Source organism: Myotis lucifugus, unplaced genomic scaffold (genome assembly GCF_000147115.1).
Source record: "Myotis lucifugus unplaced genomic scaffold, Myoluc2.0 scaffold_504, whole genome shotgun sequence".
NCBI lineage: Eukaryota > Metazoa > Chordata > Mammalia > Chiroptera > Vespertilionidae > Myotis > Myotis lucifugus.
In genome coordinates, this window is record NW_005871552.1 from 287,735 (window position 1) to 302,612 (window position 14,878).

At 39.5% G+C, this 14,878-nt stretch overlaps 1 protein-coding gene across 9 annotated transcripts in view; it reads right to left on the reverse strand.

Annotated features, from left to right (window-relative positions):
• MKL2 (MKL1/myocardin like 2) overlaps positions 1-14,878 on the reverse strand; it is a 188,789-nt gene that overhangs the window by 66,929 nt on the left and 106,982 nt on the right. Inside the window, exon 1 of one of the 9 annotated variants that reach the window (XM_006103750.3) lies at positions 7,560-7,906. The exons of the other annotated variants lie outside the window; for them this stretch is intronic. Coding sequence (XP_006103812.1) covers positions 7,560-7,680 — 121 coding nt within the window. The 5' untranslated portion in view covers positions 7,681-7,906. Of the gene's footprint in view, positions 1-7,559; positions 7,907-14,878 lie in introns of those variants that run through there. 9 annotated transcript variants of the gene reach the window in all.

Genomic DNA, 14,878 nt, shown 5'->3' on the forward strand with positions numbered 1-14,878 from the left:
CATGGAAACAGACTGCTAAAAATGGGGCATGTTTCTTTAAACTGATCATACCTTCACACAAATTCCCTTCTCCTTTTTGTCAAACACTGGAATGAATTTAAGTATGCTTCTCGTGGTATGACAACGTGATGTCAAGCCAGGGGCCTGGTACAGAATGGCAGGGATAACATTAGCCTGTGGCAACATATAGAGAGGTATTATACGTGTACATGTATGCACTTTAAAAAATCTCATTTGGTTAAAAAGTAGTGAAAATAAAGTACACAGTGGGATAAATTGAAGTATAACAACACAAACACTTCAAAAGCAACATCATCCACTTAAGTGTCTGATCACCAGCAATGTACAGAGGTTAAAACAATACTTGATTTATTTTATCTGACAATATTTAATTTGTAGTAACATGCTGGTTCTGTACCTGAACTTCTAATTTCTTACCCTATATGGTTCTAAAAGGAGATAATGTTTATTTTTCTTATTTGGGGGCAATCAGAAATTCTACATTCTACCACTATATTAGAATTTTAGTGTGCGGCTCTAGGTAGAGGCGCTTATAAGTTAATTCCTCTGAAATTATTACCATGGTAAGTTTTGGCTGTGAGCTCCCTGAATTCCTTCCTAATTCCTCTGAAATGGGAAAATGTATGTTGTATAAAAGATTCTGAAATGTCTTGATGTAAATTCCTAAGGGAGGCTCCTTGAACAAAAGGACAATTAACAATGAAACAGGAAAATAATAGAATGTTCTTTACCTCCAATTTTTCCCATTATAGAAAGTACATGCTATTCTCTTTAGGTCACTTCATCCTGGCCCAGTATCCTGGTCCTTCTTCCAATTTTGTGGATTTAGGAGTGGGACTCACACACACACATGCGCACATGCATGTATACATATAGCCATTCATATATATATGAATGGACACACACACACAGACACACTGACACACACACACACAGACACACACACATACACACGCGTGCGCGCGCACGCCAGTCTGTCCACCAAAACATAAAGAGAACCCAAAACTGTCATAACTTGTGTGCTAACCTAATATCATAGCAACCATGCATGATGACGCAGGTGGAAGGGTGAGTTGCAGTTCAGGCTAATGGGGTGGGGGGTTGGGGGTGGGATGGGTGGGGAGAGGCATTCTGGGAGAGAATAACAGAGGGAGAGAGGAGTACCACATGCTTCTGAGACAGAGGCAGGGCCTCAGTAAAGGGGGTGAGTGGGTGGGGAGGAATCAGCTGCAGGTCTATCTCTACTTGAGTAAAGATTTCTATAAAGACTCTTTCCTTTTATTTAATATCTACATGAGAGGATGAATACTAACTAAACTTATCATGGTAATAATTTCATGATATATGTAAGTCAAATCATTATGCTGCATGCCTTAAACTTATAATATGCTGTCAATTATATTTTTAAAACTAAACAAACAAACAAACAAAAAAGACTATTTGAGGAAGGATGGTACCTGTGGTTGAACAGTGTTGTGGATAAATATTTTTTGAGGTAGAACTGACAGATTTAGTAATAGGATTTGGTGAGGAGGAGGAGGTCACTCTCACTGAGGTTTCTGGTGTGAGCCAATGGGTAGACAGAGGTGCCATTAGTTGAGATAGGAAACCCTGGAGGAATATGTTTCATGGAAGTAGTAAGGGGCCTGCCCACTGGTGACATCAAGGGTGTAGATGACTACAGTTCTCAAACACAAGAGACAGGCTGGCCCTCACAGTTGGTAATCGCATTTGGACCAAAGCAGACATGGTTCTCTTTTGTACCTCCTTTATGTGTGTGCATATTTTAACTCTTATATTACCATTTAGTTTCTTGATTTTTAGGCTGTGAGCTCCCTGAATGTTGCGGCTAAAAGAGGTTTACAACTTCTGGCATGATGCTATGCAGAAGCACTCAAATGAAATTATTTCTAATAAAAAACTAAATTATGTAATTTCATCTCAAAAGGAGCACGTACTGTTTTTTTAAAGAAACGTTGAATCACATTCTGGGGAGACGAATCTATATATATAAAAGCCCAGTGACCAAACAGCGGAACGACCAGAACAACCAGTCGACCAGTCGCTATGACACGCACTGACCACCAGGGGGCAGACACTTGACGCAGGAGCTGCCCCCTGGTGGTCAGTGCCCTCCCACAGTGGGAGCGCCACTTGGCTGACGGGGATAAGTGGTACTCCCACAGCAGGCTGATCCCTGCAGGCCACACACCCCACCAGTACTTGAATCCATGCACCGGGCCTCTAGTTCATTATAAAGACCATAACTTACTTTTCAAATTTACTTAAAAACACACACATTAATTTAGTGATACCTCGCTTGTATGACACTTTCAGTTGTGTAGAACACTGGCAGAAAACAAAGAAAGAAGAAATTCCCAGAGAAATCAAAATAGATGTTGTAAAATTCATGAGTAATGTGCCTTATTTCAACTGCCTATTTGATTGTTTCTCTGCTATGGCTCAATACATAGCAGTTGAATAAACAACAGAATCAGGATTCCACTATTACAGTTTGTTAATTTGTTGCTTAATTTAAAGAAGATTAGAAGCAGCAAATCAGAAAAGGGAGAGCAGCTAGAAGTGGCAGATGACAAAAATCAAACAATAAATAATAGTTCTAGTAATCTAGTAATGATTCAGGGATCATTCTATGCATGGGCAAATATTTTGTACACAATGCCTTAAGACACCAATACATTATATTTTGGGCTAGCCATGATCTTATAATTGAATTATAAATTATATCTGAAGGTAATAGTTCAAATTATATTGCTTAAGAGGCAGGGCTGTATATAAATACTCTTTAAATAATTGCCACATAATAATAATGTGTCAATGAGATGCAGGACAAGGGGGTGAGGTAGTAAATGATCCAAACAATGATTCTATCTCCAAGAGATACTATGGTCTAATAATGAAGACAGTACAGATATATATCATAGTGGCAAAAGGTGAAATTTTTAAGGAAAGAGATGCAGATCAAGTTAACAGGAATATACAAGAGAGAAGAAATTATTTTTTAACTGACAGGATCAAGTGACTTTCTTTAGGAAATGGCATGAGGATTAGGTTTAAAGACACTTTGGACCTGCAAACTGGGGTGAGAAGAATGTTGTGAGCAAAGGCATGGAGGGGGGAGCAGTGCTGTCCAATAGTATTTTCTGCAGTGAAGGAAATGTTTTATAGTCTACACTGTTCAATATAGTAGCCACTAACCACATATGGCTACTGAGTAGCTGAAATGTGGCTCATGCACCAGTAATTAAGGAGCTAAATTTTTGAAAATTATATTTCATTTTAATTATTTTAAATTTAAATAACCACATGTGGCTAAAGGACAGCACAGGTAGAGTATGTCTGAGATGATTTCCATCACTTAAAAAAGTTTTGGTGATTCAATATAAGTACTTATTTAATCTATTTCCTCAGGTTGGATTACTCATAATAATGTCAGACAAAGGTGCATTTTTTCCATAAACAGATCTACTATAGCCATGTCCCAGTATACCACATTAATCTACTACACTGTCTACTACACACTGTACCACAAACTTTTACAGATATTATCTCAACTGTTATTAACTGTTATTAGCCTGTGCTTAGGAATGTGGTCCTCCAAATCTGTAACTCCTCCCTCCACCTCCATGACTGAGCCACACAATGAAGAGGCCCAGTTCCCCAAGTCACTTATTGGAGGACAGGTGACTAAGCTGTCCAATCCACCTTGGACTATGTTTTGAGCAAGAAATCACTTTGATTGGTTAAAAAACACTGAATGCAAGTTACTTTAGTCCAGGTAATTAATACACAACCCAGTTTTCTTTCTGTGGTATTTCATTTTTACCATTAGAGAGCTCTGTATATTGAATGCTAAATCTTCTATTTGCTACCATTTTGTCTTGATAAATATGGGATATTACTAGCTAGTAGCACTGGTATTATAATTCAATATCTTAATGAGTTATATTAAACCATTTATCTGAATTAAATCATCTCGATTTATTTGATTCCCCTCAAAAGTCATAATTATTGATTCTCAAGTTGTCAAGTCAATGATTTGTAATATCCTTCTTTAGCTGTAGAATCAGAAATTAAATTTAAATCTCATCCATGGTGAACATTATTTGAAAATGTTCTAACCCTTCTGTTGATAAGGCAGAAGTTAAGAATCCCTAATGCTGCCCTGACAAAAGTTAAGAAATTCTAAATTTTCCTAGGGAAAATTTCCTTTTTGAATTTGATTAGAATTCATGACATTTATTGCTAAAGCAAAAAACAATTAAATTCTCCAACTACACACATGGGTTGATATAGTTATAAAAAAGCTTATACAAGCATTAGCAAAAGTGTGAGGTGATATGCTTTATTATCCAAACAATTCTCTGGCATGTGATGACAACTACTCATTGGCAGTACACACAAACATTTTCAATAGACATTACTAAATTTTCTGTTAAGGTGTCACACAAACTCTTAAAACATATGATTGCTGCTGATGAAGTCTGTTCTCCCCCCACCCCCATAATTATTTCAGCTAACTAGTACTCTCAGCAATAATAAGAATTCCAAAATATCCCAATATAAACAAGAACTAGACCAACAACTTGAGAAGCAGAGAGGACCTCTAATCCCTACAGTAGACACATGTCAGAAACACCAGTGAGACCAAGCTGTGTCTCTGATTAGAACTAAATGGACCCAAATTTATCCTTTCTTCATTTACCTAGAAACTTACGATCCAGACATTAAAAATAATCCCAAAGGTTGTTCTTTCATAAAAACAAAACCAAAAACCAACTTTGCCAAAAACGAATGGAAAACCAAACACTCTTGATGTAAAATATAATATTTTGTGTGTCCCCTTAACAGATGAGGCATGAACCATTAGACATTACTGACAGTCACATATTTGTCTCTTTTGAGAAAACAGCATAGGATCTAATTAGACTAGGGCAGTGGTCGGCAAACTCATTAGTCAACAGAGCCAAATATCAACAGTACTTCTTCAAAATAGACTTGCCCAGGCCGAAAACCGACTTCTGCGCATGGGCCACGAAGTTTCAATCACACTGTACGTGCGCCTGCACGTGGTATTTTGTGGAAGAGCCACACTGAAGGGGCTAAAGAGCTGCATGTGGCTCGTGAGCCGTGGTTTGCCGACCATGGGACTAGGGCCTTTTAGTGTTTGAACAACTGTAGCCAATTTGTATGGATTAATACAAGTGACGTCTGACTCCATGCTTAAAAACAGATGAAGCTCTGCAGTGGCTTGTTTCTTGTTTTATTCTATGAGTCTGATAAGCTGACCATTGGTGTTCATCTGTAGGCAGTAACTGCGACACACTAAATTCCACCAGTTCAATCTTGCATGGGAACCAAAGTATTTTCATACTACTCCAGTAACAAATCACCCTCAGCATCTCTCTATGCTTTTTTGCCCTCAGCACTATCTGTACCAGAAAATGAGTAGAAATACAGTCTGCTGAAATATAAAGCAAAACCCAGTTCAGTGCAACTGTGGTGAGACAGGTGAATTTTATCATCCAATCTTTCTGTGGAGTGTTTTAAAATATGAAAGTTCTCTCCCCTTACCTCTTTATATCCATGAATTTACATGACGGTAAAATACAGAATACTTCTATATTTTGTCAATGTATATAGGATCTCAAAAATTTAATTTTAAATAGAAGGGAAAAATAACAAAGGGTTAAAGAATATAAGAAGAGGGATGATAAGCTGGCATTAAACCAGGCATCTTATAAAAACATTATGAAGTAAATATTGTTTCTCCTCATTGTACAAAACTTGTCTAGGGTCACAGAGCGAGAAAATGGTATGCCTGGGGTTTGACCCCAAGTATGTATCTCACTTGAGAGTCCATGCTCTTGCTCTTTTGACATCACGCTATCACACATGGTCACGACTTAGGGAAACAATCCATACATTATGTAATTATCTCAACTCTACTTTGCTGTTCATGTTGATAATTCCCCTGTATTTTTAATCCTTGCTTTCTATGCTCCTTTATCATATTCTGCTGTTGTGACATCTTTTTATTTTTCCTATTCCATTTTCCTCTCCTTTCTCAGTTTTTCAAGTAGCACAAAAATTGTTTTAAATAGAGCATTCTTAACTTTTTTTTTAAGCGAATGATTAAAAAATTTTACGTTTCCCTTAGTGAGTGTCCAGAATGTCTCCTAAAAACTCCACCGGTATTGCTTCTATAATGACTTACAGTAAGGCCTGCTGTGCACAAGCAGAGGCAACCCATTGTTTGGTTCTTGGCAACAGCTATTTATACCTCATTGTGTGTCATTTGCTTCGATCTAGATGTTTTCCTACCTATACCCAAAAGTAGTTCAACTCTAGCAAGTTTAACTATTGTTTCTCATTATTATCTTTTAAATCTCAACAATCTATCATGCTCATATTCTAAATGAGCAAAAATGGAGGAATACGGGGGAGAGGTCAATGGGGGGAAAAGGAGACATATGCAATACTTTAAACAATAAAGAATTTAAATTTTAAAAAATGGAGGAATATCCTTTTGGAAGAAGCTCAAGCTGCTACTTAGGCAGATAACTCTACATTTACTCTCTGGGTCTGTATAAGATGAGTAAGAGCGAGTGGAAAGGTGAGGGGGTGGCTCATGGCAGGAGCTGAAAGCAGATAAAATGAAAAAGAGGTTATTGTGGGTTTTTCCTTCCAAAGAACATTAGAAAATCAAAATTCAGGTTAAACAAGTATTGAGTTAGATGATCTGCACATCTCAAATTTAGGAAAAACTTATTCTCTAGAGATGCTGAATTTTTTATACCACAGCCCTTGACCTCCAGCTGCTACGGTAAAGCATGCATGCACTGGTCTTGTCACAGTAGGCCAGGACACAGGTGAGCAATGCCCATACCTTTGGCCATTTTCTTAAACTAATACAGTGGTCACGAACAATAATTGACGGTATTCTTAAGCTTATTCTGCTTTGTTACAAAACCACAAAACTGCAATGTGTGTTTAAAAACAAAACAATACAGTATGCATTATAACCAATTAAACCAATGATTTAAAGATATAATTAAGAGATAGCTACCTTCCTCGTTTTAAACACTAAAAACCATAAACATGCTAATTAGAAAAAAATTGAGTTTCCTGGAATTATGTATTTGTAAACATAAAAGAAGCAGTGTTCTGAATAATATTGAAAAGGAAATGGCCTCTCTTAAGGAGGGGGGGGGGACAAAAAAATTTGGAGAACATGAGAAAACATACAAAATGAACCTGGAAGGATTTTAGTGAAATGAGGACTGGCTTCCTAAGTCCCCTTACTATATTATTGCAAATCCCTAGAGTTCTATCAGTTAATGAATCTTTAGAGAGTGCTACCAAGAACAGCATTAAGCTTTCATTTCAAACAACTTAGACTGTGTAAGTACAGCAGGGAACAGAGAGAGACACGCATGGTGATCAGACAGACACGCTCAGGCTGGCTGAGGGGAAAGGGATTTGGCAGTTTTGGCCCAGTCCACAGAAACACTGACCTTCCTTGAGACTTTTCTGGTTGCTCCCCTCAAGGCATTCCTTTTCTTTTAATGGCTCGAAATCGCCAGCAGTTAAAATCTCTGGGAACCCCTGTTGCTGCTTCTTGGAGCTATCGATCATGGTGAGAGGCTTCTGGAGACAGGCAGCATCAAGCAGGAGAAGAGCTCAATTTGCCGATCAGCAGAGACCGGTGCTCAAAATACTCAGGTCCCTGGGTGCCGGGCGCCTCCTCACAAGATCCCAATCACCAGTGGGCAATTATGTCTTTACCCCGCTGAAGGCAGCCATCACTCAGCCTTTGGTTCCCAGCCTGACCTGCACAGACACTCATGCTGCTGGAAGCCCTAAACTCTCTCCCACATTGGGAGGCAGAGTTGCGGAGGCACGGTGATGCTGAAATCCCACCCCTTTTCCCAGCCAGCCCCTTTCCTTTGCCATTCCAGCTTCCCCTGCTCTGGGCACTTCAATCTGCAGTTTGATGGTCCGAATCATCTGACAAACACTGAGTCAAGCAGTTAAAAATAAATCCTCTAGTTGTTAAAAGAGAAGACTTTGCTGATACCTAAGACGACAAATTGCTGCCTGTGGTCTCTCTCTGGCTCTCTATAAACACAGCCACAGCCTGTGGAAATACTTTCTATCAGCCAGACAAGCACATTCATTACTCATTAAGTTCTGCAGCTAAACAAACAGCAGCCCAGGGCATCTGAAGGAAGCGGGTCTTATCTCCGCAGAGGCACAGCGCTGAATAAACATGCTACTACCCTATCTGGATAAAAACACAGGCACTGCACTACCAAAGTTCTTTTGTGCGGTGCTTTTTGCTGCGTCCGGCTCTCCCCGGCAAAGCAGTGCTCTTTGTAACAGGGACGTGTACTGTCACTGCAGCGTTCTGCCTCGCCAGTTCAGACCTGAGCAGCACTTTCCCTCTGTGCCGCTAGTCGGCTGAGAGAGTTAACATCGCCATGATTGTTCTAAGGAAAAATCTCTTCCCCTGTATTAAAAGCAGAGGCACTGAGAGCTTCTATTTCTTAACAGATTCGTCCAGAGATCAGCCCAAGTAAATTTCTTATGAGCTATCAACAATGGGCACTTCTGCAGATCACAGACTGCTGTCCACTAGACACAAGGGATGCTGCTTGAAGGAAATCTAGGGACGGCAATTCCGGGCAAAGGTGGAGTTAAGGCTATTTTCATACACCCCAAAATATATCTATAACTGTAGCCAAAAGAATATTATTTTTTTAATGACTCAAAGTATACTCCTTTACAAAGAGCTCCCATAAAGTCCATAACCAACATCTAGCAGAGTGCCTGGAATATCAGTTCTCAATAAGTACTTGTTGCATGACTGAGTGAATGAATTAAAGCAGAAGAAAGTGCAACAGGAAAACTACCTCTGGTAATACTCAAGAGTTCTAAAGAAGTCCTACATCAATGACCAAGAATCACTAATTTTAGATGGACAACTAAATGTTCTCTAAAGGAGGCACATTTTCTCTTTAAAAGAAAACACTCTAACATGATCCTTCTGTTGGATAAAGAAAGGTTTACATTTTTAGAGCCAGAAAAGTCAATATTCTCTTCACCATTTAAACACAGACAGGAACTAAATGAAGTCTATCCTTTGTCCCTGGTTCCAAGGCTGGTGTGCACGACACCCATGCTGTTCTAGAAAGATAGTTATCTATCCTGCTCCAGCGTCTCTTGAGAATGGGATTACACAGCACATGACATGTTTCTTGTCAAGTGAAATTCCTTCTGAAGCAATTTAAGCCCAGCGTTGGTAGTCTAAACCTCTGCAGGAACAAACAGCCACAGCAAGCCTATCACGATTCTAAAAAATGCCCTCAGATGCTCTGCTCCTATTTCTGCTCTTAAGACCTTTATTCTTCTAAATTAACTGCTCCTGCACCTTTAAAGCAGTAAATAAATAAAAGAATAATAGCCATACTTTTTTGAAGACATTTTTTAGGGTGGTCTTTTTATTAGATGTTTTGCAAAGTTTATCTCATTTGACCCCCATCAGTCTCTGTGATTCTTTGTACATTATAGACATTTTACAGACCAAGACCAAAGTTAAAAAGCTGGTACGTGGCAGGTCTGAAATTTAACCAAAATCTGGGTTTTCCAAAGCCCAATTTTTTTTCCTGTTGCACTGCAATGCCTGCTGTCTCCTATATACACTCCAATTCCAGGTTTTAGTTTGATCTTGGGACAGGTTTAACAGCAGAGAACATAACTTTGATGGCTTCCTAGTAATTCTCCACCTGGTGAGGAAGAAGGAAGCCAATATAAAAGAAGGCGTTTATGAAAGCGTTTTATTCCTGAAATAATAAAGCAGCTGCCAGCTGTATTTAGTACTTACAATGTGCCACAGTCTAAGTGCTTTGAATGTATTATCTCATTGATTCTGTTTACCTGTGAATTCAACATTATTATCCTGATTTACAGATGAGAAAACTGAGGCCTAGAAAAATCTAGATTGTATCTTATAGTTAGTGGCGGAGTTCCAAACAGAAAGCTTGGCTCCAGGGCCTACATTCTTAATTACCTTGCAAAAAGAACCAGGAACAATAATCCCCAACATTCTCTTTTTCAGGATGTTGCTTTTTAGATCCTGCCCAGCTGATTTTAGGCCCCAAGTTTAGAAACCTGAGTACCTACACAGATATATCAGTCGTTTTCCAATTCTTTACTAGCTTTGTGTTTTGCGTGTGAATTGTGTGTTAAAAAAAAAACCAAAACTTCTCTTTTAAGAATTCTTTTCAAGTTTATTATTTTTGTATCTGATAAATGTAAAAAATCTCAATAAGAAAACACACTGTCCTGCTGTAGGTTTATATAAAAAGTCTTTTCTTTATAGTTTTGAAAGGGAATAATTTCTTTAGTTGTGAATATGCCTGACAGAACATTTATTTTGCTATTTTTAAAAATTTGAAATAATTTCAGGTTCACAGAGCATTTTTTACTAAGCCATCTGTGAGTGGGCTCTGACATGATACCCCTCTACATTCAGTGATCTAATTAATTCCTATAAACAAGGATATTACGGTATATAACCATAATATAACCATCAATATCAGGAAATTAACATTGACATATCACTACCATCTAATCCACAGATTCCATTCAAGTTTCTCCAGTTGTCTCAACAATATCCTTTATAGCAAAAGGATCCAAACTAGGATTATCCAGGGCACTGAATTATTAAGCCTCTTTTGTTTTTTCCCCTTCCATCTTTCTTCACTTTTCTTTCCTTGAATTTTGAAGATTACAGGCACGTTATTTTGTAAAATCACCCTCCATCTGAGTTTGTCTGATGTGTCTTCATGATTAGATTCAAGTTATGGCAGAAATATATTTGGCAGGAATAAGACAGAAGTAAAGATGTATTCTTTGTATCCTATCAGGTGGTACACAAATTCAATTTGTCTCATAACTGATAATGTTTATTTTGATTAATTAAGGTGGTATCAGCCAGGTTTCTGCATTGTAAAGCTTTTCCTCTTCATAATTATTTTATGGGGCTGAATTATTTATGGTTATGATGATTGCCAAATGGTGATTTTGAAAATTCTATCATTCCTTCTATAATTATTAGTGGCACAACTACTATAAGAATTTTCTTTATCTGGTTTATGGTATTTCTTTATATCAGTACTAGAGGTCCGGTGCACAGATTCGTGCAACCGTGGGGTCCCTTAGCCTGGCCTGCAGAGATCAGGCCGAAACTGGCTCTCCAACATTCCCCGAGGGGTCCTGGATTGTGAGAGGGTGGTTCTCTGTCGATGCACCCCGGAATTAGGCTCCCTCCTCTCTGGTTCCGGGTGCGTCACCACAGCTTGGCAGTTCGTGAGTTGAGCATCCGCCCCTGGTGGTCAGTGCGCGTCATAGCTACCAGTCGGAGCGTCTACTCCCTGGTGGTCATTGCACGTCATAGCTACTGGTTGGATGGTCACTTAGGCTTTTATATATATAGATGTGGTATGGATTTCTATTTTATTCAATTGGTTATACCATGGTCCTATCATTATTTATTTTGATGCTAATTATTCCAGATTTGGCCAGTGGGTACAGCATCAAGCTGGTTTCAGTTTCTTATTGTTATGACCCCATCATTCTTAGAGCACTTTCTTACTTTCTGGACAAGATGTTCCAGGCTCACCTTTTATGTTTCCTGCTCTTTTGAGAAACCAAGCTCTATATGCTAGGTGTGCTCACAGTTATTAGGGTGTTACTATTCCCTTCTCAGCCTTCTCTGTAGGTTTAGTTAGGAGTATGTCTGTGAGTTCATGTACATGTATGTGTGCAAACACACACATATTTACATTTCTAGATATTAATAGATGTGAAATATAGATCTATATTTACATCTACATTATTTGTATACAACTAGAGGCCCGGTGCACGAAATTCGTGTACTGGAGGGAGGGGGTGTGTCCCCCTCAGCCTGGCCTGCACCCTCTTGCAGTCCGGGAGCCCTTGGGGGATGTCCGACTGATGGCTTAGGGCGAGTGGGCCTAAGCCAGATGTTGGACATCGTTAGCACTGCTGCGGAGGTGGGAGAGGCTCCCGCCACCACTGCTGCACTCGCCAGCCTTGAGCCTGGCTTCTGGCTGAGCAGCGCTCCCCCCAGTGGGAGCGCACTGAACACCAGGAGACAGCTACTGCATTGTCTGCGCCCTGGTGGTCAGTGCATGTCATAGCAACCAGTTATTCCACCATTTGGTCAATTTGCATATTAGCCTTTTATTATATAGGATAAAAATCATGCCGAAACCGGTTTGGCTCAGTGGATAGAGCGTCAGCCTGCGGACTGAAAGGTCCCGGGTTCGATTCCGGTCAGGGGCATGTACCTTGGTTGCGGGCACATCCCCGGTGGGAGGTGTGCGGGAGGCAGCTGATCGATGTTTCTCTCTCATCGATATTTCTGACTCTCTATCTCTCTCCCTTTCTCTCTGTGGAAAATTAATAAAATATATTTAAAAAAAATCATGACATCACCCTGATGGCTCCAATTCTAATCCAAAGCCACAGGTTCACTCTAATTTTCTCTTTTCTGCATTTGTAACCCTTTTCTATAATGAGAACCTTGTCTTCCATGGTCTCTGCCACCCCACACATGAATATCCTGTTCACCTCACTGGCACTACTGTAGCCAAATTCTATGCAGATATCTCCCCATCCCACACATCCTCTGAAGCCCTGTACCAGGTCATGCCCACACTGCCCTGCTCGGCCCCACATAATGTCTCTGGATTGTTAAGAAATGAAGGACAGAAAGAGACTTGCATTCTCTCTGAGTCAGAGAAGCCCACCGATGTCATATGGACTGCTTTCCAGTAGGCCCACCCTTGTTCCTTACTATACATGCTACATCAACTTCTGTGTCATTTGTCTCTATTGTCACAAGTGACATTTAACTGCAAATGATAGGTGATTAAAGTCACTTTGGCTATGATAAATTTGCTTCCATAGGGTCTGTGTGTATGCACACTCAAAAGAGCTGTTTTAGTATGAAAGAGTACCATAAATCAAGTCCATTTTCTCACTACAGATATTTAATAAGCGTGAGAAAAACTGTATGGCTTGGAGACTAGGAATAATCCAAGAAAGGCTTCAGGGAATTAGAACAGAAACAAACTTGGCTCAAGGGACCTACTCTAAAACTTGGCAGAGTTATTATATGCTTACAGAACTGCTGATAAAAAAGATTATCGCTGTATGATGCTGGACTTCAATAAAGAAAAACCTTATACTATCGCCAAATGGGCAAGGTTCACCAATGTGAAAACTTTCAAAAGTAATGAATAAAGTAATTAGTAACAGAATGCAAAGAGACTGCTAAATATTGAGTCTTACTTCTCTGGAGGCATTCCTGACACTGCCATTGAGAGGAAATGCCCTTTTTCTTCCATCTTCCACATCTTGCTACTTTGTAACAGGTCTCTGAGTAGCCAATCATTGAATCAAATGGGGGTACACTGTGGGGCTTCCTTCACACAGTGTGAACCACAATATTATAAAATTTATGTAGACATAGTCAATTACATTGGATGTATTTAGGGAGAAAAATTTCAATCCAGGTTACACCTAAATTTTTTCCTAAGGATACCATATTTTTAGTAAAATACATATTTGATCCTTAATTTTCTCATTTTAACATAATAAATACCACTATAAAATATTTAGATAATTACTAAATTGTAATGATAAATCCCAATAATTTAATAATTATTAAGCCCAATTTAATGATCCTGATAATTTAATTTTGAAAAAAAGGAAGATTAAAGGGCGCTATATTTTAAATCACACAGCATATCTTAAGTCCATTTTTTATAAAATTTTGCAATACATGGATATCAAACATATAGTACTTCAGATATATTAACAAATTAGTTCTTATGAAAGTCACTGTTTCATGAGGAAGGATAAATTTGCTGCCATTTCTAAGAAAATACAATTTTGAAGGAGTATCACTGATTTGAGCAATTAAATATTGCTGCCTACCTAAACACTACAGCAGGGCAAACAGCCTGATAATTTGGTATGTAGTCTTTGCTTATTATCACCTATCATCTTAAAACATACACAGTCCTAGCACAACTGGCATTACCATCTTGGGTTTGCTTCATCCTCTTGAAGATGGGAGTTATGACTCTGGCAAGGTTTTTTAGGAATGGAATTTTATCATTATCACGAGGCACGGTGCATGGATTCGTGCACTGGTGGGGGTGTGTGGCCTGTGGGGATTGGCCCACTGTGGGAGCACTGCTCATCCTAGTCAGCCGAGCGGCTGTGGACCCGCCTTCAGAGTGGCTGCTCCCGCTGTGAGAGCGCCACTCATCCCGGTCAGCCGAGTGGCGCTCCCACTGTGGGAACGCACTGACCACCAGGGGGCAGCTCCCCTGGTGGTCAGTGCGTGTCATAGCAACTGGTCAACCGGTTGTTCTGGTCGTTCTGCGTTCGGTCGCTGGGCTTTTATTATATAGGACAGTGGTTCTCAACCTCTGGCCCTTTAAATACAGTTCCTCATGTTGTGACCCCCAACCATAAAATTATTTTTGTTCCTACTTCATAACTGTAATTTTGCTACTGTTATGAATCGTAATGTAAATAACTGATATGCAGGATGGTCTTAGGTGACCCCTGTGAAAGGGTTGTTCGACCCCCAAAGGGGTCGCGACCCACAGGTTGAGAACCACTGATATAGGATTTTTGCTGATTAACCCTCTGCTTAGACTGACAGAGAACTTCCTCTGTGGTGAGGCAAATGGCAGGTGAGGCAGAGGAACATACATCTCAGCTCATTCTC